The following is a 26833-nucleotide window of genomic DNA, read 5'->3' as shown; positions in this document are numbered from 1 at the left end:
CACAGGTGTGTAAGCTACTGCTGAATGCTGGCTGACACTGATGAACACCTTTGCAACACGGTCATTTTAAACAATTATTGCCATGTAAAATAAAGGCAATTTAAGTTTGTACAAACCCTATGGTGTGCCTTGGATTAATTGTAAAGGAGACTTTGCATTTTGTAAATTTTTGAGATCATATTCCACCTATCCAATGAGCCCTTCACAAGAATGAATAAGCTCCTGAAGGATCCAAAGAGCACCTGTATGTGATTACCACAAAGACCCACCAGCACCAGCAACTATTGGATGTATTTTCATCAAATTTGGTGGCCTACAGACATTCATGACCCCCATCTGGATAAACTGACTTTGGCACCATCATCAGGTAAAATTTTAATTTGTGCAATAATTAGATTTTTGCCAAAATACCTGCAAAACTAATGATATTCCCATCAGTGTGCTTAGTGCTAATTAACAAATGTTGACATGCTGAGCTAAGATGATGAACATAGGTAACATTAGGCCTATAGCATTAGCATTGTGAACATAAATTAGCATGCTGATGTTAGCATTTAGCTCTACTAAGCACCACTGTGCTGCATGTCTGAAGACTCTGATCCTAATCTGACCTTTGTGTTTATTCACCCCCAAACAACCAATGTTAGTAAATATGCTGTTATTAAGTTAGCTGTAAGTCAACTGGCAAGTTGCTAGTTAGCTTACAGCTAAAGTTGCTAGTTGGCTTAGAGCTACAGTTGCTAACTAGCAAGTTGCTAACTAGCAAGTTGCTAGTTGGCTTAGAGCTACAGTTGCTAACTAGCAAGTTGCTAACTAGCAAGTTGCTAGTTGGCTTAGAGCTACAGTTGCTAACTAGCAAGTTGCTAACTAGCAAGTTGCTAGTTGGCTTAGAGCTACAGTTGCTAACTAGCAAGTTGCTAGTTGGCTTAGAGCTACAGTTGCTAACTAGCAAGTTGCTAACTAGCAAGTTGCTAGTTGGCTTACAGCTACAGTTGCTAACTAGCAAGTTGCTAGTTGGCTTAGAGCTACAGTTGCTAACTAGCAAGTTGCTAGTTGGCTTACAGCTACAGTTGCTAACTAGCAAGTTGCTAGTTGGCTTAGAGCTACAGTTGCTAACTAGCAAGTTGCTAACTAGCAAGTTGCTAGTTGGCTTAGAGCTACAGTTGCTAACTAGCAAGTTGCTAACTAGCAAGTTGCTAGTTGGCTTAGAGCTACAGTTGCTAACTAGCAAGTTGCTAACTAGCAAGTTGCTAGTTGGCTTAGAGCTACAGTTGCTAACTAGCAAGTTGCTAGTTGGCTTAGAGCTACAGTTGCTAACTAGCAAGTTGCTAACTAGCAAGTTGCTAGTTGGCTTACAGCTACAGTTGCTAACTAGCAAGTTGCTAGTTGGCTTAGAGCTACAGTTGCTAACTAGCAAGTTGCTAGTTGGCTTACAGCTACAGTTGCTAACTAGCAAGTTGCTAGTTGGCTTAGAGCTACAGTTGCTAACTAGCAAGTTGCTAACTAGCAAGTTGCTAGTTGGCTTACAGCTACAGTTGCTAACTAGCAAGTTGCTAGTTGGCTTAGAGCTACAGTTGCAACTGTACTAACTAGTTATTCTTATTTGGCACATTGTTGCCCTGATATTGTTTTATTGACTTCTTTTATTTACATTATAAGAAAAAAACATTCTTGTAAATGTAGTTGAGGGTTAATAAAGGTTAATCAAACATGGGGGTCTGTGCATGGTGGTGGCTGTTGGGGGGGTGTATTTGTTCAAGGTGCCCAGATTTAGCGCCACACCTGGTCTAAAGAGTTTGACGTTGCCCGGCAGTAAAAATACGCTTTTTATATAATACGACTGTCTGTAAGCTTAAATGTGAGTGTTAGCATCGATCTGCTCGGGAAACGGTCATCATTTTCAGATTAAACCACGTGTTTTCCTGTATCAGTAAAGGTGTAAAGGGTTAAAGATCATCTCGGCAGCAGATTCAGCAGGTTTTAGCTCTCCAGCTCTCTCTCCAGTAGTGGCAGCTAGGCAGCGCTGTGGATTGTGGGAGTCGAGGAGGAGGACACTGCCCAGGCTTGTTACCCGGAGAGACATTTTTTTTTCTTCTTCTCCTCCCCGCTCCGCTGTGTGTTTTGTAAGTAAATCCACCGTCGTGTACGCTTGTTGTCGGTCTCTGTTAACGTTAACGTTGCCTATTATGTGTTTTTGTACTGGCATGGAGGCCGAGAGAGAGCTGGAGCTGACAGGCAGGCAGGGAGGGGAGAGGAGGAGCCGGGCAGCTGCAGCCGCTCTCCTCGGTGGTTATTTCCACTCCAAAGCTCGCTGACCTGAACAGGAAAATGTCCTCTGACAGCTCAGATTTTAATGTTTAATGTAGTGGCTCACTCTGTGCATAAAATAAGACATCCGTCGGGCTTGTTGACATGCGGAAATCGTCTGTCAGTTGCCAGCAAACAATCAGTTGTGACACGGTTAAACCACCTCCACCTCCACCTCCACCTGTCCGGACTAGTGCTGCAGATGTTTATGATCTGCTATCTCTGCTTGTTCAATAACGTTATTGGATGGTTAATTATTAGAGTTGTGTTTAATGATATGATGTGTGATGTGTTGAAAACCTTGCATTACAAGCAGGTTTAGCCTGGCCTTTTTTTTTAGTGGAGCTAATTAATTATCAGTATCAGCTAATTGGTGTCTGCATCTGGTACAATAAGAAATATTTCCACCACAATCAACAATTTTTTTTTTTTTTTACATAAAATTATCCACCAGATTTACTTGAAATAGTTTTTATTGGACTTAAAATATGCATATTTGCATGTATTAACTGGCCATTCCCCAAGATGTCAGGGTGCTAATGGCATGTTATTAATACAATATCCACAGGCAGCAGCATAGCTCTTATGAGATAATCCATGTCTACATGTTATTTGCAAACTGACAATAAAGTTGTATCGTATATAGAGCTAATTCATTATCAGTATCAGCTAATTGGTGTCTGCATCTGCTACAATAAGACATATTTCCACCACAATTGTTTGTTTTTTTTACATGAAATTGGGATTTACTTGAAATAGTTTTTTATTGGACTTAAAATCATATGCATATTTGCATTTATTAACTGGCCATTCCCCAAGATGTCAGGGTGCTAATGACATGTTATGAATACAATATCCACTGGCAGCAGCATAGGTCTTAAGCATAATGTTTATTATTGTAGTAGTAGCTGATGTTTTGGGATGTAAAACCTATTCAGGATTGTATTGATTTGTTTATTTATCAAAGGTGGTGTCAAACCTTCATAAACTAAAGGTTAAAGAAAACAGCGTATTGGTAACTTATTCAGGAATTGCATTTAGCCTGGCCTTTTTAGTGGAGCCAATTAATCATCTGTATCAGCTAATTGGTGTCTGCATCTGGTACAATAAGACATATTTCAATGTCTTAATGCAATATTAATACAATCCATTTTGTTGTTAAATAATAATTAATGTGCTGCTAAGGAGATGTAAACTCAAACTGAGCTGTCTATGGATGCAAAATGAATTTCAATGCAAACTGACAATAAAGTTGTATCGTATGATATATAGAGCTAATTAATTATCAGTATCAGACAGCTAATTGGTGTCTGCATCTGGTACAATAAGAAATATTTCCACCACAATCTGTTTTTTTTTTGTTTTTTTTACATGAAATTATCCACAGGATTTACTTTAAATAGTTTTTATTCAAGTTAAAATCATATTTGCATTTATTAACTTGCCATTCCCAAGATGTCAGGGTGCTAATGGCATGTTATTAATACAATATCCTCTGGCAGCAGCATAGCTCTTATGAGATAATCCATGTCTACAGCTGGTGTGACATTTAAGCTGCTTTTTTAGCCTGAGGGGGGATCTAAACAAAACACACAAAAATCCTTTCTTGGCTAATCAATATAAAATACTAAAATCTGATGAAATACATTTTGAAACTGACATGCTTAGAGGGTGATTAATGGACTTGTGATGAAGGGTTTAGCCCTGAAAGCATAATGTTTATTATTGTAGTTGAAGTCTTGGTTTTGGGATGTAAAACCTGTTCAGAATTGTATTGATTTGTTTATTTATCAAAGGTGGTGTCAAACATTCATAAACTAAAGGTTAAAGAAAACAGCGTATTGGTAACTTACTCAGGAATTGCATTTAGTTTGTTGCAAAAGTATAAAGAAAACAATCCATTAATGTCTGAAAACTCCCATGCCATATCACATGAGCGTATGCTCTTAGTTTAAGTTAGTCTTTGACATTGAATTATGAATGAGTCTTCTTGGTATTTGCATAACCGATGGGTGTTTATGGGATGCATTGTCAAATTTGCTAAAATATGTCTAATTTTTTTTACTATGTGTAAAAAAATATTTATTGATAGATACGTGCTAATCATGTATATTACATTACTGTAATTATTTCATGTAATATGCTGACACTTTTCAAGCATCTGGAGGGTTTTTAGGCAAAAACTCCTGTGTAAATAAATAAATAAATAAACAAACAAAACAAAAAAGTCATACTGACAAGTCTTGTGCAAGTCTTCAGCTTTCCAGTAAGGGGAGTATTTCCTGTGTTGCAGCGTGAGTTTGCGATTTTTAACCAGTAAGATGAGTGTATTTTTTCACATTTGGCAGTGACATATTTAAGATAGAAGTCACACTACTCAGTACTATATTATTGCTTATTTATTTACTTACCATAAAGTTGAATCAGTCGTATGTAGATTTGTTAATGGATCTTGGTTGTTGTGTCCCTGCAGAGCCCAACACCGGTAGCGGTCTCAGCACCATGTCCAGCCGAGGAGCAAAGAAGAAGTCGACCAAGACGTCCCGGTCCACCAAGGCCGGGGTGATCTTCCCCGTAGGTCGCATGCTGCGCTACATCAAGAGGGGCCTGCCCAAATACCGCATCGGGGTGGGAGCGCCCGTCTACCTGGCTGCTGTCCTCGAGTATCTTACTGGTGAGATTTATTCTTTGGTGAAGGAATAAGATATAAAAAAAATGCATATTTCAATACAGACAACAACTTATGTACTTATTACAGATGATTTTTAGGCAGTAAACTCCAACAACTGATGTGCAGTCTTGTACTGTTGGCTGCTTAGCAACTTTTTCCTTAGCAAGGCTCTATGACAGTGGATGTTAATGGATCTAAATCATTAGTTACTTTATATCTGTAGGCGTTAAAAGAAATCCAAATTTAAAATAATAAAAACTGTAAAAATATATATTTTTTTTAACATGTAAGGGCAGTTTAAGTTTTGACACATATAATATTTTCAAAATCTTTATATTCAGTGACATCTACTCAGAAATCAGAAAGTAATGCAACAAAGACAACTGCTATAAATTAGAAACTTTCAGCTTCAACTTAGAGATACGATGGTTTGTGATGAAGAAGCACTTAAAAGCTGTACATATATCCAGAGGCCACTTGTGCTCTACAATGTTTATTAATGATATTTTTTTTTCACCCATGTAGCTGAGATCTTGGAGTTGGCAGGTAATGCAGCCAGAGACAACAAGAAGGGTCGCGTCACACCACGACACATCCTGCTGGCCATCGCCAACGATGAGGAGTTGAACCAGGTCAGCTGCTGCACGCATCTGAAAAAAACATTTTAGACACATTTATGTAAACATGATAGTATGTTTATTTAAAAGTTTCTAATCTGACACTTGAAGGACAACACCACTGATGTTTTCATTCTGTAAAAAAACTTTTTTCAATGCAAGTTTTTAGATTGACTTCTTACCTTCCGGGCAGTGTGGGACTATGTGAACTTTTTTTTTTTTAACTTTGCCCTCCTATCTCAGTTGCTAAAAGGTGTGACCATCGCAGCAGGTGGAGTCTTGCCCAACATCCATCCAGAGCTGTTAGCTAAGAAGAGAGGAATAAGGGGAAAACTGGAGACACCCGTCTCACCCGCCCCCGAGAAGAAACCCAAGCCGGTCAAGAAAACGACGGGCAAGAAAATGCGTGGTAAAAAGGGCGGCGCAAAGGCTAAGGTATTCCTTCATGTGAATAGGCTGGTGATTGTGGTCGAATGTGTGATAAGTGTTTGTTTGTCTGCTTGAGAGCACCAGAAATATTTTATTGAACCTATTTAACCATGTAGGGCCTGTGTCCACATATTGTTTTTTTCTGAGCACCAGCGTCTTTTTCCATTGCATCCAATGAGGAGAAAGTGTTTGCAGCTACATGCGGTTGCGTCGAGTAAAGGTGCTGCACCCAGTGTCTTTTTTCTGAGCCCTCCGCCTTTTTTGTGCAGCCACTCCGAGTGCTTCTAGTTGAAAACCTCTGAACCTTTCAGAAAAACGCCGGTGACGTCACTGTAGAAACTCGAGGTGAAGCTTGTTTTGGCCGCGTCTGTCTATCCTGAGCTTTATATGTCAGACAGACACGATCATAACAAAGACCGAAAAGCCCATTGGTGGGTGCAGATCGGCCGGGCGTACACTGAATTTTGCTGGTGAGTGTTGTGCTTTTATTGCCGTACGTGTCGTCTCCGTCAGATCGTCCTCCTTCCTTGCTGTACGGCTATCAGATTGAGCGGTGACAAGCTCATCCATACAAAGTATGTCAAACAAATAGATAGTAGCCCAAAAAGATTATAAAAAGCAAAGGGGCGATGCTAGTCTATCATACAACGGTGGTTAGAGTGGTGATATGTTGTCAAGATATTGTTGTCATAGAAACATTGAAAAAGCACTTTGAGCACTTCTTTGATGAAACGGTGGGATGAAGTGCTCCTTTTCTTTTTTTAATATTCTGCCAGAAAAAGACGCTATATGGACACAGGCTCATAACATGCAGATTTTGTAAAACAAACATTTGTTAACTACTTTACCCAATGTCCTGAGCAGGAACTCCAAAAGGGCTGCTTTATTTTAATTTACCTACACCGATCAGCCATAACATTAGGACAGCATGGGCACCCTGACCGGTCTGCGGCTACGCAGCCCCATACGCAACAAACTGCGATGCACTGTGTGTTCTGACACCTTTCTATCGGAACCAGCATCAACTTTTTCAGCAATTTGAGCTACAGTAGCTCTTCTATTGGATCTGACAACACGGGCCAGCCTTCGCTTCCCACGTGCATCAATGAGTCTTGGGTCTGACCCTGTCGCCGGTTCACCGGTTTTCCTTCCTTGGACCACTTTTGGTAGGTCCTGACCACTGCAGACCAGGAACATCCCACAAGAGCTGCAGTTTTGGAGATGCTCTGACCCAGTCGTCTAGCCATCACAATTTGTTGCGCACGCTTGCCCATTTTTTCTGCTTCCAACACAAATTCTAAGTTCAAAATGTTCACTTGCTGTCTAATATATCCCACCCACTGCCAGGTGCCATTGTAACGAGATAATCCATGTTATTCACTTCACCTGACAGTGTTCTTGATTTTATGGCTGATCGATGTATACAGTAGTTGGAAGTAGGAAAATGCCAACAAAGCGCAGTTCCATAGACATGTCATTCTACAACCGAAATCTGTTACACCTGTTACGTCTGGAGCAGCCTGTTTCAACTTTTGAGCATTCAGTCCTGGGGCCAGTTGCATAAAAATAGACCTAATCTTTGACTTAAATATAAGTCAGATTTGCTGTAGACACTTAAATTGACTTGTTTTATAAAGCTTCTCTATGAGTGACTAATGTAAGACTGACTTAGATAGCCTGGAGAAAACAATATTCCTATAGTGTTTCATAGTGTCAACATTTACTGTGTCCTCAACAGAAGCAGAGTGAGGTGAGCAAGGCGGCGTCGGCAGACAGCACCACAGAGGGATCTCCAGTTGACAGCTTCACCGTGCTCTCCACCAAGAGCCTCTTCCTGGGTCAAAAGGTCAGTTTTCTGTCTGTAGAACTAGACAGACAAGTCTAAGCTAAATGCATAATGAACTACAGGTGAGTGTCTATTGGATGACGGCGTATTAGGGCCATTGTAGGTAAAAACAATTTGAGATGTGGGAGGGGGTTAATATTCCAAGAAAAAAATTGTACATTTACAAGAAAAAAACTTGGCTATTCTCTGAGGTTAAAGTGGCTAATTTACAAGAAAAAAAACAGATTTTCCTAGATTAAAGTCATAAATTCACAAGAAAAAAACTTGAACATTCTCTCGGATTATAAAGTCATAAATTTGGAAGAATAAACTGAATTTTTTTTAAGATTAAAGTCGCAAATTTAGAGTCTGTCCGATTTTTGTTTCGCATAAAGTAGTGATCTTATGGTAAGGACGTTTTTTTCTGTGTGATTTTATGAGCATAATGCTGACATCGGTATGCATTGGACGTTTTCCTCATGTTGACCTATTGTATGTTTTATTTTGCCAATGGGTTATTGGATAAATTCTAAAAATCGCTGTTGCGGATGTCTTCTCTGATGGGCGGCCTCTGAGCGAGGTGAAGGTCCTGAAAGATACATACTGTATATGTTTTCTTTCATATTCTGTCAGTGTTCTTTTATGAACATAAATAAAAACTAATATAAATTGATTTATGTTACACTCTGCGGATCACATTACAGTAGTGTTTAAGGGTGGCGTCTGTAGTTTGATGAGGTTGATCCAACATTGCAAAGTGAAGTGATGTGATTCCTTGACAAAAAAACAAAACATTTTCTTAGTTTTTTCTTGCAAATTTATGACTTCAGAGAATATCCAAGTTTTTTCTCGGAATATTATATTATGTATATATATATATTTTATTTTTTTAGTTACAATGTCCCTTAAACGCCGTTGTACTATTGAAAGACTTAAGTTTGGGATGAACAGATACCTAAGTCATGCCAGGCTAAAATGAGGCTTACAAAGAAATAGTTCTAGACTAATCTTTGATAACTTAGAAAGACATGAAGTAAGCCGTACATAGATGCATACTATATACACCTGTTAGATATTAGGACTAAAATTGGTTGTCAAAGGACTTATTCTAAAATACAGTGCCACACATATTAAAAGAGTTTAATATTTCATAAGTCAAAGGAATAAGACACAATCTTATGCCTTGTTCAGTCATGGAGGATCTTATCTGATAAAACCGAAGATATGTTTTATATATTTCTCAGCCACAGGGTTTTAAATTTAAATTACTTCTGCTGACTTTAGACCACAAACTGTTAGATATGCCTCCTTAAAATATTCATCTGGTTTTATTCAGTCTTTTATCTATACGTGTCTGTCACAACTGAACCAGATTTAAGAGGTGAAATCAGTCAAAGACGATGTGATAATGTTGTAATTAGTTATCTGTTCTGTCTCATAGAAAGAAAGCTGTTTGTGATATTTTGTTCTATCAATGTAAGTTTCCATCACGCTGTACTTCCTAACAGGTCTGCTATAATTCACCAGACTTCATATAAGGGCTCATAGTGCTACACAACAGAGCAGTGCTGTGCTGTAATAGTAGCAACCATGAATGCTGTGTTGTCTACTGTATCTCAGATCTGCCAGATCTGTAAGCTCCCCTCGCTTTGGTCCTGCTGAGCATAATAACTTCTTTTTAACCTTTTTTTTATTTGAACTGAAACATGGAAGTAAATTTGCCTGAAAGTCAGACCTTTCAAGTCTTTTTTTAATGTTCAAGATCACAAGATCAGAAGCTTATAAAAATAGATTTGAGATTGAAAAACACAAAAGGCAGAGGGGGAACAACAGTATGTGTAAGAGAATGAGTGACTCAAGAATGATGCAAGAAGTGCAAGTGTCACTTGTTCCCTAATTTCAGTGACAACGGTAATGATAAATGTTAGTCATTTCTGATTTATTATGATTTTGGCTTCTTGTAGCGTAGTACAACAGATTAAACACAAACAGATAGAATAGGATTGACTGCTGGTGTCTACAGGAATGCAGTTTGTAGTTGTTTTACAATCTGGTGAGTCATGAAAACTCTCTATTACACTGTTAAAATATAATGCAAACCATTAAATGCTCTTCATAGAAGTACAAATGTGGTAAATTTACTTCCAGAGCTCAATGTTTCAGCTCAGTTGTGACTTTAATTGCTGCTAATGGCGCTGCATGCTTTGGTCTGCTGTGCATATGCTAATAATATATTATTCAACACTGACCTGATGTAATAGCAGATCTAGTTTTTAAAGCATATGACAGACTTCTTGCTTGTGGTTTTGTCAGAAATCTTAGGCAATCTTGCTTCTTCACCATGAATTAATCATATTTTAGGAACCTTGGAAAACATCAGTCTGTAGTGTCAGAAAATATGTTAAATATATAAAAAATTACATATTTTTTGCCTATTTCTAAAGGCTGAAATATTAGGGTTTAAACTCATGCTGTCTTGGCTCATGGTGATTTAGATGTTTTGCATTCATTTTGCAATCATACTTAGTACACTCAGTAGCAGGAAGTATTTGTCTGCTGTCATTCTTTCTTCATTAGTAAAATGTCTCTGCTCGATTGTGTATCTGACCACAGATTCCAGCAGCTTTTTGAAACCAGTGGATGATAATCAAATGAATGCAGTTAACCTCCCACTGATTAAGATAATGAACCCATGAGGAGAAAAGCTAGTCTGTTTTCTGTTTTATGGACTTAATTATCGTAACGGCACTTTTCCTGCCCAAGTGTTCAGCCTCAGTCGCACACTCCAAATTAACTGTTGTGTTTTCACTGCTTTCACTCTCACTGCTTTGTTTGGGAAGGCCTTTTATTACCACGTTTTTAATCATTGGAGGTGAAATGTGGTGTTTGTGTAACAGATGACGAATGAATCTAAAATACTAACAGGATGTGGCATATTCACTGATAATTCTTAATATTTAGAAGGATACCTTGACATTTTGACTTTGTTGTTTTAGAATATTCCTTCAGTCTTGGTGAAATTGCTGGCTTTAAAACTTTAACAAACAAAATATAAAATATTAATGTACTGGAATTATCTTTGCAAATTAATCTACAGTAGATACTAGGGCTGCAGATAAGGATTATTTTCATTGTCAATTAATCTGTCAATTATTTTCTTGATTAAATGTTTAATTGTTTGGTCTATAAAATGGTGGAAAATGTCGATCAATGTTTCCCAAATGACGTCCTCAAATGTCTTGTTTTGACCACAACTTAAAGATATTCAGTTTACTGTCATAGAGGAGTATAGAAACCAGAAAATATTCACATTTAAGAAGCTGGAATCAGTTTGACTTTTTTTCTTTAAGAAATTACTCAAACGATAAATTGATTATCAAAATAGTTGCTGATTGATTTAATAGTTGACAACTAATTGATTAATCGTTGCTGCTCTAGTAAATGGTAAGAATATAAACTGACATTAGGAACAACAGGACTATAGGGACATTGCTAGACATATAAATGTAGACGTAATGACCTAAACACTCTGAAATAACCAGAAATACAGCTACAAAGGTGGGTACAATTTCGATTGTATGCCATAGAACTTTTTTGACATGTCACAGTAGTAAAAGCACCGGTGTAAATAATCACACTATTGATGGCTGAATTGCATTTAGCTGCTTCAGTTTCAGGGTCCTGGTATTGTGCATGCTGGCTGACTGTCATGGCTTACTGGGACACTTAAACAGAGCCATTGTTAATGTTATTTGTAACGCTTGTGCTTTTCTTACTATGACGAGTCAAAATGTCTGCTGTGAAAAAGAACTATTTAACATATTGTATCCATCATGTCCCTGTTCGTTAGTTTCAGCTGGTGACCAATGTCCCTCTTGGTTGAGGTCATTTGTCTGTGTGGTCCTAATTATCTAGGCTCTTTCCAGTGACATTTTAAATAATTTAGCATTTCCTAATCAATGCACCTGCAGGCCCGTTGTCCTATTTTGCCCTCTTTTAGTGGTCGCAATTTGCTATAAAAACTTGTGTATTAAAGAGCTTATCAAGAGGTCTGATTTCATGCTGACTAATGCTGATATAGCAGTTAGCAGTAAAACCTTTGTTGTGGTGTTTTTGTCCGTGAGATGACACATTATTTAGTTTCTTGTGTACAAAGCGTGTAGGCTGTCGGACGCATTTAGACATTAATTCGTACATGTCACTGCACAGAAAATACATTTAGCATTTGCCCACTTTGGGCTTTCAGCTGTAGTGCAGATATGTTGAATGTTCAGTTCTATAAATCGTCAAAAAGTCAAGGTATCCCTTTTAAGCAGTGGTGTGAATCTGGTTTTAATTGCTTTGCTTCCTCCCCTCTTCCTTCTTGCTCTCCCTCCTCCTCTGCATGCCTCGCCTCCCCTCCCTGCTTCCCCCCTCCGCAGCTCAACCTTATCCACAGCGAGGTCAGTAACTTGGCTGGCTTTGACGTGGAGGGGGTCATCAACCCCACCAATGCTGAACTTGAACTTAAAGATGATCTAGGTGAGCTCCCTTACCCCCCCATACTCTCTGGTCCCAGTGGGGTTTGAGATTAAAAATCCTTGAATGTTCAACAGCTTGACAACTTCTCCTAAATTAAATTGTCAGTGAATTAAGAAGGACCTTCCCGCACCAGGTCTGTTCATTTACACTGTGGGCAACTTAGTTGATGAAAACGGAAAATGTTCCTTAAAGGAATTCAAGTATTTAATACTCTTATCAACATGGGAGTGGGCAAATATGCTTGTTTTATGCAAATGTACGTATATATTTATTATTGGAAATTAATTAACACAAAACAATGACAAATATTGTCCAGAAACCCTCACAGGTACTGCATTTAGCACAAAAAATATGCTCAAATCATTACATGGCATCTCAAGCCCAACAGGCAACAACAGCTGTCAGTGTGTCAGTGTGCTGACTTGACTATGACTTGCCCCAAACTGCATGTGATTATCATAAAGTAGGCATGTCTGTAAAGGGGAGACTCGTGGGTATTCCTTAGAACCCATTTTCATTCGCATATCTTGAGGTCAGAGGTCAAGAGACCCCTTTGAAAGTGGCCATGCCAGTTTTTTCCTCACCAAAATGTAGTGTAAGTTTGGAGCGTTATTTAGCCTCCTTCCCAACAAACTAGTATGACACAGTTGGTACCAATGGATTCCTTAAGTCTTCTAGCTTTAAAACTGAGCCCGCTACAGCCTAAAAATCTGCGTTAATGCGTTAAAGAAATTAGTGGTGTTAAAACAAACGCGTTATCATCCCGTGAACTTTGACAGCCCTTTTTAAAACCAATTGAAGATCTGATGGAAAAAAAAACAATAATGCAAAAATCCATCCAGTAATCCAATACTTTCGTTTTTTGTGCTGAGCTCTTTGCGAGCTCAGAAAAAAAAGTTTAACTTAATCTTAATAATCTAAGGAGATCAGCGTCTTCTTGTATCCAGAAATAAAATTTTTGGATACTTGGAAACATGAAATGAAATAGGCGGAAATCAGTTTAAACCAACTTTTAAAAAAACAGATATTTTTGGTGAAAACAAGCTTTATGTTTAATGCAACTACACACATTTTAATAAGCAAATCATTTATTTGATGCTTTGATATTGGCCTTCTAAATATCTCAGTAATACATATTTACTGTAAATAAAAGCTCCGTCAAATGGCAGCCTCAGTTTTGCGTTATATGGTACTTTCTGTTTTATTTGTTCAGATTTCAGCTCTACCTTTCTGGTTATATTGTCCTTGGTTTGAGCTGTATGGCTGTTTCTGTGTAAGTACATTAGAGCAACGGGAAACCGGAGTCAATTTCCTTGTATGTGTACACACACTTGGCCAATAGAGCGGATTCTGATTGTGAAATGACTTAAAGATTACAGTAAACCTAATAGGCGATATGAAGGGGGATACCATTCCCCTTGCTAGCAAAATGACCAAAATGCATCTGCCTTGTTAACCTGCCATCCCCCCTCTCCAACCCCTGGTAGCAGAGAGAGTGCAGGGGCAGAGGGGCTGTTTAGTTGATTATGATAGTCTATTCTGCGTGACTCACTGACCCTTCATCTGAGGTTTGTTCAAGTTAGAATCTATGGCCCTGACCATGACTCTGAAATATCAGCAGTCTAGTGCTTGATTTATACTCCTGCGTCTATGTGTTCTGTGCGTGCAGCTGTCGCGCGCCTGGCATACATAGTACTGCAGCAGATTGCACATAGTATGTAATTTCTTGTTGATTTTGACCCGCGGTTTTCAAATTCTTTGATTTATTTGATTCAATAGTTCCATATAGGTTTGGCCCAACACAACTCCATGGCTGGAAAAAGAAATGATGGAAGAGTTGGATGATGAAGAGGAGCTCTTGTGCCAAGAATTAATAAGGTTGTTGTTGTAACGGATGGGAGGTACTTGTCTGGACATACCACTTCCTGGCTCAGGTCCAATCAAACTTCTGCGGTGCCTGGCGTGTAGTCAGTTTCTGCAGCTCTGCGGGAGTTCTGTGCAAGCTTTTTCAGCAGAAGTATAAATTATGCATACCGTAAGTGTTTTGTATATTTATAAATCCATGGCGCTGTCCATGGTGCTCAAGTAGCTGACGGATTGTGACTTCCCGCACTTCTGTCAGTATCGTCTAATATTCTTTTAACTATATAGCTATAGGGGGTGGTACATATCGTTCATGGGGCGGTTGAGTAAACCCTGATGAAAGATGCAGCCATTCGAAATGAATGAAAAAACACTGGTTGCAAAAGGATGCGTGCTATATGATCAGCTTTTGACGTCTGCTGACCTGGAAAACCTCAGCTACAGCCAACTTTCCTCAGCAGAAGTGCTAGTTGATGACTTTTGGGAAATAAAATAACTTATTAATGGTGTTGCTCGCAGTGTGAATACCTGGTGAGGATCTTAACTTTGATCTTTGACTTCAAGTAACTCACCCCTGCTCTCTGACTGACAATGAAGGGAGAGACTGATTTTCTCTTTCAGATCAATAGAAAATAATAACATACAATTCCCAGTAGCAAGACATGGATTTCTGTGGAGACATTCAAGGATTTTTATCAAAGCTCCTCAGAGCAGTGATCCTGCTTTCTCTTCCCATCATGTAGATGTGTTGTGGTTCATTCCAGGTTGTCCTCCTTTCAGATGGCTGTCAGACCTTTTTAATAATGCTTAATAATCACTGTAATTTCCGGACAATTATTGTAATGAAATAGAGCACCAGTTCATAGAAGAAAAACATGACATGAGCCTCTGTTAGTTGCTCTCTGCAGCCTGACTGTAAGGTCGGTGGCCTGGAGTGTGATTACAAAATTCTTTGCTCATTTACATGAGCCAAGAAAACAGGACGACACAGTTAGTCAGAAAATAGATTCAAAGAATTGTTGTTTTAATGTCCCCAATTTAAAAACTAAAAAAATTATACAAAATAAAAATTGAAGGTAATTTACTGTATTTCTTTGTAAGTTAATCTGGCTGACTGTGCAGTCCTGCTTCCTAATTACATAATGTGACCCACCATGTCCTCAGTTGCCTCCTTGTTTCCTGTGATGTCCTCAGTCAATAAGGAGCGCGCTGACGTCTCTTTTCTTCCTGTTCTTCTCTTTCATCCTTTTTTGTTCTTTTTTTTTGTCCCATCTTGTTGCTCCTGATCTCACACACACACACACACACACACACACACACACACTGTTTTTACCACCATGTTGTTTGCCTGTTGTTTGTCGTTGTTGTCGTCTGTAGTTGCAAGTTGTCCAAGCCGACATTTCCATCGTGGAGTGCGACGCTGTCGTTCACCCGACCAACTCCTCCCTCTATTCAGGTGGTGAAGTAGGTAAAGGAACCATTGACACCACAGAGACCACGAGTGCCTGTCTGCTCTCTCTCTCTCTCTGCATATTCCAGATAGTCTGCACTGCAATCTGTGGAAAAACATCACAGCAGCAGCACAGTTTTTTATTCTGCATTGTAGTTATTTAGTAAGAAAACCTTTTTAACCACTCCCTGCTGTTCTTACTGTAAATGCTTCACTGAAATATTTGAGTAATTTGGTGAAACATTGACTGAAAGAACCATTACTCTATCATGAATGAACATTTACTTGCAGAGGCTTGAAATGTGCAAGCAGGGACTATTTTATGTATGCAAGGAAGTGCTTATGGGAAACTCCAGTTTCCCAGATTTGAAAATCAGCTGCCAGACAGCGTCGCAGTCACACGCTATGTTTTCAATAAACCTAGCCCAGAAGACAAACTCAATGTGGACATTGTTGAAAAGGATAATTTGAATTTGGCAGCTTACTGCAATAAAAAAAAAAGCTGTTGGTTGGCAGACGACTCTGTTTTCCCAGTTGTCAGAAATTCCTGCATTTTTATGCACCAAAAAGTTTTCAAAACAGTTCCTGCTTGCAACGAGAGTCTCTGAAAGCAGGACTAATGAGTTGGCTGGATTTTTACGCCAATGCAGCCCCTTGCATTGTTTTAACACGGGGCTGTTTTCAGTCTGAACGCCCGATCGCTTGGTAATTCTGCTATGTGAGAAAAGCCCCTGCATTGTCTACTACCCGATCCTTATCTGACCTTCCCAAAAATATTAAGCAACTACAGTAAAAATTCAGTCTCAAGCAACTTTACAGTCTTTGCAAGTTTATTGTCACATCATACAGGCACGAGCTACAGCCAGCCTGCAGAATGTGTAAATTTAATTTAGCATGGGTGGCCCATGTGTCGCTGCCATGACTGATGATTCACCTTTACAGCTAATCCCACGGAAGAAAACGCATACAGTACTTCAATATGGCCCTGTTCAGACCTGGCATTAACATGCGTTTTGGGTGATCCGATTACACGTGGACAGCTCTAAGTACGTCTGTTCACACCTGGCATTAGAATGTGTCTCCACATGCGTCTTGAGTGACCACTTATGATCGGATTTCACTTCCCCGCTCTATATGCAAATAAACACATAGTAATGTTATACACAAGGCTAATATTACTGGAATGTCGGTAGTAATATCCTACATATTTGTGAATCCGGGTACATTTTATTAACATCAAAATAAAAGGTTATTGTACCACCTCCGAATGTGGTCTGAGAGATCAGATCTCAATGTGTCTAGAGTGCGTTCACACCTAGTAAGAGCTGTCCACTTTTGATCGGATCACCCAGGATGCATGTTAATGCCAGGTCAGAACAGGGCCACAGTTACCCTCAATAATCATCATATATCTAAGTGCAGAACAATTGAGTGCATCATGTAATGCATACTCACAACTGTATATTTCTGTCCGTGTAATCCTGAAACCATGCTGCTGCTGCTGCTTGTTGTTGCTGCTTTGTGCCACTTTACTGAAATGTGGGCGATCTGGGACTCGCTTCATTTCCTGTTCCCCTCGACTGTGCTGTCAGTTCAGCTGGTTAGAAAGAGAATCCACCAAGTTTTTGATTGAGAAGTTAATTTCCTGATGATTCAAAATAAAACTGAGTGATGATCACAGGTCATCTGAATTAACGAGTGAGTGAATGTTTAACTATTTAACCATTAATGACTAAACTACAAAGATTATAATTTGTATCTGCTTGCTCGTATTGGCTGTTTAATAATTTGAAGAGCTTTTATCACTAACTTTTCTTTAAAGGGATGATATTAACCTTATTGTACTTTTCTCTCCTGCCTGTTTTTTTTTTAATAATATTGCAGCCAGAACATAAATTTTTCTGGCTCTGGTAGACTTTAATCACCTCTCTGGTTTCCTTTGTGGCTTCTCTCTTTAGCTCTGAGTAAATCTGAAATAGTGTGATCGATGTGGAAATGGCTCAGTTGTCTCAAAACTTCTAAATGCATCTTCATCCTCCTCAGAGTTGAACTTAGATTGCTTCTTGGGCTGTTTTACTATTAAACATGTATTCAGACAAGTTAACAGAGCTTTTACATTTTCATTTATAACACGCTGCTAGCCTTTTTCTCTTTTAAACAAACTCTTCACACTCTAATTTAGGAGTGAAAGGAAATGCCCTCAGTCCACTGCAAATCAGCCAGTATGTGAGGACAGAGGGAAGTAATTAGGGGCCGCGGCTTTAATACATTAGTTTAACTGACTCAGAGTGAGTCATTTAGAAAATAGCAGCCCTGAATATTTGCACTTCATTTGTGAGACTTTTCCGGAGTCTCACAAATGAAGTAACGGAGAATCGGTGTGCAGCATGACCTCAGAGATTCAGAGAGAAACCAGGTGAAATGATTAACAGCATCGTTGTCTATCTGTCTCCATGTCTGTCTGTCTGCTTGCCTGTCATGCCTAGTTCTGCATGTCATCACCTCTCCTCTGTCCTAGTGTCTGTCTATCGGTCCACCAGCAGTATGTGAGGATGTAATCACTCCAATCCTCTCCTCCACTTACAGGCTCTGCTCTGGAAAAGAAGGGAGGGAAGGAGTTCTTGGAAGCGGTGTCGGAGCTGAAGAAGAAAAACGGCCCTCTGGAGGTGGCTGGCGGTAAGTGCACAGATCAGTACCTGCTGCTTATTGTGTGGATGGTAAAGAGATTTTTATCTTTTTATTAGGGCTTTCAATCAATTCAAATATTTAATCGTGATTAATTGCATAATCGTCCATGACGAGCATGCAGGTTTTGGTTGCGTAGTAACGGCATGTGTGACAGGAGTGCAACCTCCCAAGCAACTTGGATGAAAGCGGCACATTTTCCACGCGTTTTTAAACGCGGCATGTGTACAGCTGAAACTAGTAAACATCCATATCAACTTGAGAGAAAACAAGTGTGAATGTAAACTCCAGTTTACACCACAAAGAGCAACGATACAATGCAATTGTCTCTTATGTTTTCATTCTGCTCTGGGCAACACTGACGTTTCATGACTTTCTTCCAATGTCACCATTGAAGGGGTTGGAAAGTGCATATTAATCTTCTCAAGCACCACCCAGCTCCTATGACAGTGATGTCAGTGTGTCCCGTAAATATAAATCTCTCAACACACACACACCAAACTAAATAGGGCTGGGTCCTTTTGGCCTCTGCCTTCACATTCAGTAAATGATGTCAGGACACTGCAGCAGGGATTACCCCTTTGGACAAGAACACAGATTTCACACACTTTGACTAGTTCATTCTTCTCCTAAAGGCTACATTTTTGCCAGAATTTCATTGAACTTTTTAGAGAACTGGTGGTTTATTTTTGTCATGAAAATGATCAAAGACTTATTGGCCTGTTATATGTGTCCTTGGCGACGTTAGTCTAAAACTACAGGCACCAGTCTTCAGAGAGCCATATTGTTTGAGCCGTCATATTATTTTATCATTCAGTCCATTTGTCTCCACTTTCTCTTTCTGTCCCTCTCTTATTCTTTCTCCATCTGTCTCTCTCATTATTCATCACTCACACTCACTTTTTCAAACACTCCCCACCTTCACCGCTGCTCTCTCTCTTACGTTCAGCCAAGTTAGCTCAGCATCATAATCCCGGTCTCTGTGTGGAGCTCATGAATAGATTACCAGGTGACTGAACACCGAGCCAGCAGAGCCTGTCAGGGATTCTGGGGATCTGGATCGGCCAAACGGTCATCCTGACCAGACCTGGTTGAGAACAGCTGTCAGACAAGTTCTTCAGGATGTTTAAAATACTTGTAAAAAGTGTTTGCTCATCTGGATTTTGCGAGCAAACTTCCCAATTTCAAGGCGAGGCAGATACCAGTTATTCACCAAGTTATTCAAGTTAAAGACATTTTGTTTAATATTCCAAAAACAGGAGGAACTTGACTTATTTTGTAATGCATAGTTCATTCATATAAGTGAGCTGCTGCACAGATAGTTGAATAAAAATGATAATAATATGATTTTAATCACGTGTAATCAGTGGTATTTGCCTGGCAGACAAAATGAAAAGCTTCCCCCAGTGATTCAAGCATGGCAATTTAAATAAAGTTCATTTTAAGAAAGGTGAACGAAAGCTTGTTTACTGTATTACTTGGAAGTGATTCATTTGTTTAAGTGCCTGGTTACACCAGGAAGTGCCGCAGAAAAATGTATTCCTTGTGAAATCTAGAGCTGCAACGATTAATTGAGATGATCAACAGAAAAATAAACTATTTTGCTAATCAATTAATCATTAATGTAATTTTTAAAGTGACAAACATTCCCCAAAGGATGAGGATTATCCCCTGTTCTGTGAGAGTAAATTCAGTATCTTTGGATTTTGGACTATAGAATGCTGCAGGGATGACGCATTTGGTTCCTTCAACAAAAAGCCAATGGGATTTTTCCATTGGGTTTTGGATTATTGCAAAAAATAAGCTCTGTGGCAAACAAATGTTATAATTACACATTTTGTTCAGCAAGTTTGTCTCCACAACTGAACTGAACACTGCTTCTATGATTTTTTAGGCATGAATACAATAGTAAAAAGCTAACGTTAAACGAACTACACCACGGTCGCATAACTTCACCTCACCACCACTAAGCTAAAGGCGGACTAGTGTTTGGCGTGATGACGTTTAGTAGCCACTTGTTAGCAACTCCTTTTCTGAAGACATGTAAAGAGTCAGAAAGTATTGAGAGACTTTGGTCTTTTGTCTTATTAATTTACTGACAATTAAAAAAAATATAGAAGGACACCTGAAGGGTCTTTTGTAGAAACAGTAATACGATTCCTATTTCTGGCAGCAACATAATCTTTTTATTTTTTTTGCTTTTTGGATTGAATAAAATAAGTTGGTCGGCTAAATTGACAGAAAAAAGGACGGCACTCATAGAAGCTCAAACTACATCAGCAGAAATGTTGCATTACTGACCGCATAGTTTGATTGACGGGCGATGTGTGTGTGCAGTTCACAAACACCACCACACACTGTTCCTCCGTCCCAAACCATTAAAACAAGTTGAACTTTGCATGCAGTCATGAAGACCGTAATCATCATCATCATCCACACACTTTACCTCACGACCAGATCACACATGCAGTGTGTGACTGGCTCTCGCTCCGCCGTGTGAAGTCTCTCCATCCTCTCTGTGTGCCATCTGGAAATGAGCTCGTCCTCAGCTTTGACTCCAGTCCAGTCACACGTTCGCTGTGGGCTAATAAAATCTGACTAGAGGCTTTCTCACTTCAGAGAGTCGGGGGCTTTGGCTGAGTTACACCGTCTACGGCTGCTGGCTTGACTTCTTCTTCTCTCGTGTCTTCTTTTCTCTTCACCTTTTCTTTGCTCCTCTTCAGCTGTCTGGAGAAGTGATTTCTCCGGCCCTCCTCACTGTAATACCCTGGCCAAACCATTTTAAGCCCTTGGAGATTTGCTGCATACATTTTCCACAAAGCAAAGTGTTCTTTTAGCATCTCGAGCCTACAGGGCTTTGACTTCTGACAAAACTAGTTAATGAAGCTGATTTTGACTGTAGACAATGGACGTGACATGAGAAAATCCAGCAGCATGTCAGAGGTGAATAAGTTCACTCACTGTCTGACTAAACAAGACTTGCACAAATTTAGCAAAATATGAGGTGGTGTCTTAGAAAAAGTATGCTTACAGTGCTGATTTCACTAATTAATGCAGGTGGCAGCTGTGCGTGGCTGCAGACATTGTTCTTTTATTTAGTTTCATTATGTTTTCAATGTTGTGCAAACCATAGTGTAAACATTTATCTTTTAAGTTGTTGGCCTCACAGATGAATGTCATCCAGTTCTTTTCTTTTTTATAGTGATGTTGTAGAATATTTAAAATGTTATAGCTTGGTGACAGTGGCATTTTGATGTCTGTTGTAAATTAAAGTTGCTCCATACAATAACCAGAGCATTAATATAGCAGCAATCAACTATTTGCTATGTAAAGATATGGAGGAGTAATGTCTACCTGAGCAGAGAATTAAGTCGCTCTCTGTGTGTGTGCTTTTAGTGTGACCGCTCTGCTCTCATACGGCGGTAAGAGCTGAAAACGCTTTTCAGACCTACGGTGCCGGTGTGGAAGCGTAGCACCCACCCTCTGGATCCCCCCCTCCATGTTAACACTGTTAGTTCTGTCAGCAGTGTTGCCGTTGTTTTCGCTGTTAGCACCGTTAGCCGCTCAGCCATTGCCATGTTGAGAGCCTTGCGAAGGCAATAGAAATGCTCCCGATCTCGCATTTAGCACCTTTAATTTAGGGCGGAAGCAATTAGTTGATCTACATAAAAAATCTGTTTGTTTTAAGCCAAAGCATTAACTAGCTCTGGCTTTTTAACCCTGATGATTTGGTGCTTTACTCTGCTTTATGTCATTGTAAAGTAAATATTTTTTTTAATATTTTGGGCTGTTGGCCAAACAAAACAAGCAATTTGAAGATATCATGTTGAACTATGGGAAATTATTAAATATTTCACAATTTTCTGACATTTTATAGACAAATAATTGGTAATTCAAAAAAAGAAAATTCAAGAAATTAGAGCCGCACAATTAATCAAATATTGATCTCAATCACGATTTTGGATTCCCACAATTAAATGAACATGATCGGCCGCAATATTTACCTTTTTAAAATGTGTGCTCCGCTCATAGAAAACTCTGCTGCATATCAAATCAAGTGCTTCCTAAACTACCAGCTGGCCACCAGGGGGCGATCAAGATGTTTTGGCTTCACTTTTGGGGAGCTGTCATGCCACTGTGCACGCACCCTACAGCTGCAGCCTTTGAAAAGCTTTCCTGAATGTTGCGGCTGCAGTCCAGAGTAGAAGAGTAATATTTTAGTAAAAAGCTTTGGTACAATTTTATTTATATTTTGCTTCTAGGAGATTTACTTTTGTTATGCAAAGATTTGTACATTAGCAGGAACGTAGCACAACATGGAAGGGAAAGCAGTGCTCTGTTTATTCAAATTTGAAAGTGCAAATCAATGAATAATCACGCTAAAGAATGCTCTGTCCCATCTATATTTCCTCTCCTCACCTTACTAACCACTCTTCATCCTCTGTTCTCTCCTTCCTGCAGCTGTGTTGACCGCCGGCTTCGGTCTGCCTGCTAAGTACGTCATCCACTGTAACAGTCCAGGCTGGGGCTCCGACAAGTGTGAGGAGATGCTGGACAAGACGGTGAAGAACTGCCTGGCTCTGGCGGACGAGAAGAAACTCAAGTCTGTGGCTTTCCCCTCCATTGGTAGCGGGAGGTAAGAAAACACACCTGACAGACGATGCATCATGCAATCCCTTATTCTGAAGTATTTTTGTCTTCATCTAGCACTGAAGACTACATCTTAAAATGTGCTATTGATAACATTCAGCCACTAGATGTCACATTCTTCTTCCCCCGTTCCATTGCATTTACTTCACAACAAGTCGTTGCCAGGAACTTATTGTCAATCTCAGCCATTTATCCGTTTTTAATTTCATTTTGGACCTGCCAAATTTGTTTAAATAATTGATTCACAAACATAATTTTTACAGGAAAAGCCATTTTTATATTTGGCACCTTTTTAAAGGCTTTGTAAATGTATTTTTTTTTATATTCATCTACATAATAATGTTATCAATAAGACCTTTAAGCTGACTGACAGCATGAGGTGTGGTTTCATTAACATCCACTTGAGGGCTTTTTCACTCTGGCTTTATTTTAGTCTAAAATTAGAGGTGGTTTTGCCATAAAGTGTGGTTACATAACACTTTAACACTGTACCTGAGTTCACCCCAACAAGGTGATCATTACTCCACCTGGAAGAAAAGCCTTCTCACATGTCTTCATAACATCATGAGTGGCATACTTGCTTCATCAGCAGTGAAATCTTAGTGCTCATGTGTCTCTGCCCGCTTGTACATTTTTCTCCAATTTCTTTGTGTAAGTCAAAACGAGAGTTGACATGGTTACCTGGCAACGGGGGTCAACACCTCCACTTTGATCGGGAAAGATTAACACAAACATGCCATGTGTTGGAACAACAGTAAGAAAGTGTGAGAGCAGCACATGGAGGTTAGAGCAGTTGTTCCCAACCTTTTTGGCTCAAAGAAACATGTACTTGTGAACCCTCGTCACAGGTTTAAAGGGGAACTTCTGTATTTTTTAACCTGGACCCTATTTTCCCATGTTTTTATGTCTATCTGACTAATGGGGACAACAGTTTTTCTCACTCACTCACTCTCTCTCACTCGCACAAACTCACTCTCTCATTCTTTCACTCTTTCACACTCACTCAATCTCTCACTCTCTAAATCACGCCCTCACTCTCACTCTATCTCTTACTCACTCTCACACTCTTACACACACTTACTCACTCACATTCGCTCTCTCTCACTCCCTGCCTCCCTCACACTAACTCACTCTTTCACACTCTCATTCTCACTCTCTCTCTCTGACTCACTCTTTCACTCACTCTCTGACTCACTTTCTCACTCACTCTCTCTACCCCTTTCACACTTGCTCTTTCTCACTGTCTCTCACTCTCACATTCTCTCATTCTCACTCACTCACTCTCTCTCTCTTTCACTCACACTCACTCATTTTCACTTTCTCACTCTTTCACTCACTCTCACACTCAATCTCTTACCCTCTTTCTCTTCTACTCACTCATTCTTTCACACACTCACTCTTTCTTTCAATCTCTTACCCTCTTTCTCTTCTACTCACTCATTCTTTCACACACTCACTCTTTCTCTCTTTCACACACTCACTCTCTGACTAACTTTCTCACTCTTTCTCACACTCTCTCTTTCACTCTTACTTCCACTAACTCACACTCTCTCACTCTTTCTTCTCTCACTCTTACTCACTCTTCCACTCACCTTCTCTCTCACTCTTTCACTCTCTCATTCCCTCACTCACTCTTTCACTTGTTCTCTCTCTTTCACACTCACATCTCTCATTCACTCACTCACTCTTTCACGCCCACTTGCACTCTCACTCGCTCTCTTTCACTCACACCCGCTCTCTTACACACTCTTATTTACTCACTCAATCTCTCTCACTCTCACACTTTCACTTTCTCACACCCGCTCACTCACTCTCACTCTTTACTCCCACTCTCTCTCTTATACTCAGTCTCACTCGCTATCTCACTCTTTCACACACTCTCACTCTCATACACTCTCTCTCACTCTCTCTCACTCACTCTTTCACTCTCTCATACACACACTCGCTCTCTCTTTTACTCACTTTCTCTTACTCACTCTCTCTATATCTCTCAATCCCGTTCTCTCACACTCTAACAATAACTATCCTCTAACATAACGAATACCACAGTTATGATCGAATGACTCTCCAGCGTTTGACCACATTCACAAAGTGTGTGTTCTTTCCTGTCAGGAATGGTTTCCCGAAGCAGACGGCGGCCCAGCTGATCCTTAAGGCCATCTCCACCTACTTTGTGGCCACCATGTCTTCCACCATCAAGACCGTCTACTTTGTGCTGTTTGACAGCGAGAGCATCGGGATCTACGTGCAGGAAATGGCCAAACTGGAGACGAGCTAAAGGAGTATCCTTGTCCCTTTTTACCCCCGCCCTGTTATTTTTCCTTCAAGGAAATAGGAAGGTGTTTACTAGTGATTTGTTTTATTATCAAGAGAAGAAGAAAAAGAAGAATATTTCTAAAGGCCGGGAACTTGTTTTTGCATTATGTTTGTATTTTTCCTATATTGTTTTTAATTTCTTATTTACTTGTCACTTCTGGCGTTTAAATGTAAAAGTGCACTGTTCATTCTGCGGTCTTTTAATACAAACAGTGCCCTACAAAACAGATTCAACAAGTGAGAAGACTCACTTTAAGATTTACTTTTCATGGTACATACGGTAAAAGATATTATGAGCGATAGCTACACCTCAAGTACCAGGCTTCCAGAGAGGTCTGATGAATACGGGTTAATGCATGTAATGGCAGTTAAGATACTAAAAACAGCTATTCTCTTTCTTTTCAACTCAAAAACACAACACTTAATTGAGTGTTTTTTTTGGTATAAATTCTCTGTTCATCGTCTCTATTGTTAACAGTACTGTATAATGAAAAGGTAAAGTTCAGTTGGTTCTACTTTGGTCTTCAGGAGACTTATATTACAGAACTATGGAATGAGTTTTTGTGTTGTGTGTTCCTGTGTTTGCCTTTCTTTACACAGGCAAAAATGTTTCCTTGTGTGCTGCAGAGACCTTGAATTTCTAAGTGTTTCCAAAAAACAATCATGAAAAAGTCAATAGACGCCTGTATATTATAACAATCATCATGGTAACATCAGTTTATACAGTAAACAGAACGCCTGTTGGTTATTTACAGTAAAAAATAAATTAATTTATGACATAAAATGGTAGAATTGGAGGTTTTTGCAGGGCACGGATGGTTTATATTGTGTGTTCCTATCAATGTTTATATAGATGGAGTATTTGTGAAATGTTAGAGAAAAATATTGGACTGTAACATAGATTTTTATTTTCTATTTTAACTGAATCTAAAAGGCACAGGTGGTTTGGGAGAGAGAAAAAAAAGTTGTTTTTTGTGTATTTTGTCTTCGTTAAGCCATAAAGCAAATTACTATATTATTATTTTTTTTGCTGGAAATAGTAGCGCTCTGCTGTTGCTTTTGGTTTGCTCTTTCATTCAGCCGCCACTAGATGGCTCCCTGTAATCAAGAATTGGATTTTTCATCTCAGCCATTTTCTGTGCAGCAGCAGGCCTCTTCATGCAGACGCTGTTCGATTTGAGTTGGATTTGAATTGGGATTGACGGACGTATATATTTATGAGGAACCCGACTGCTCTGCTGCATTTGGACTTTTCAAAAGCCTAACTTTCTTATGAAAAAAAAAATGCTTTCTAAAGAATTGCTATAATTGATGATTATACAAAAGGTCTGTACACACTCCGGTAATAAAATACCTTTAAAAACATCCTCTTGAAGTGATGTTTTGCGTTTTCGCCGCTGTCCTTGAGGATTCTGCCAGGAACTGTGGGGCATTAAAAAAAAAAAAAGTGTGTAAAGTTTAATTGTAAGAGAAAACTGCATTGTCCCCCATGAAAACAA

The 26833-nt window shown here is 39.3% G+C and overlaps 1 protein-coding gene across 10 annotated transcripts; it reads left to right on the top strand.

The window, feature by feature from the left end:
* Positions 1 to 26833, top strand: LOC119475720 (core histone macro-H2A.1). 10 transcript variants are annotated; one of them, XR_005203854.1, is made up of 9 exons: positions 3 to 367; positions 4781 to 4981; positions 5504 to 5610; positions 5839 to 6030; positions 7763 to 7870; positions 12271 to 12370; positions 15611 to 15701; positions 18270 to 18359; positions 22830 to 22882. XR_005203854.1 is itself a non-coding variant. In XM_037748677.1 (9 exons), exons 1-9 carry the CDS (start codon positions 289 to 291, stop codon positions 25294 to 25296), a joined length of 1218 nt encoding a protein of 405 aa, XP_037604605.1. In that variant the 5' UTR covers positions 8 to 288; the 3' UTR covers positions 25297 to 26833. The 10 variants fall into 10 exon arrangements, 7 of the variants coding, with proteins under 7 accessions (XP_037604608.1, XP_037604609.1, XP_037604611.1 ...); XR_005203856.1 differs by having other exon boundaries at positions 15611 to 15697; positions 22830 to 22865; XR_005203855.1 differs by lacking the exon at positions 22830 to 22882 and adding an exon at positions 19318 to 19336.

The sequence above is a fragment of the Sebastes umbrosus genome, chromosome 17 (assembly GCF_015220745.1).
Source record: "Sebastes umbrosus isolate fSebUmb1 chromosome 17, fSebUmb1.pri, whole genome shotgun sequence".
Taxonomy (NCBI): Eukaryota; Metazoa; Chordata; class Actinopteri; order Perciformes; family Sebastidae; genus Sebastes; species Sebastes umbrosus.
The sequence above is the reverse complement of the archived record's forward strand: the minus strand, read 5'-3'. Positions and strand labels throughout refer to the sequence as shown.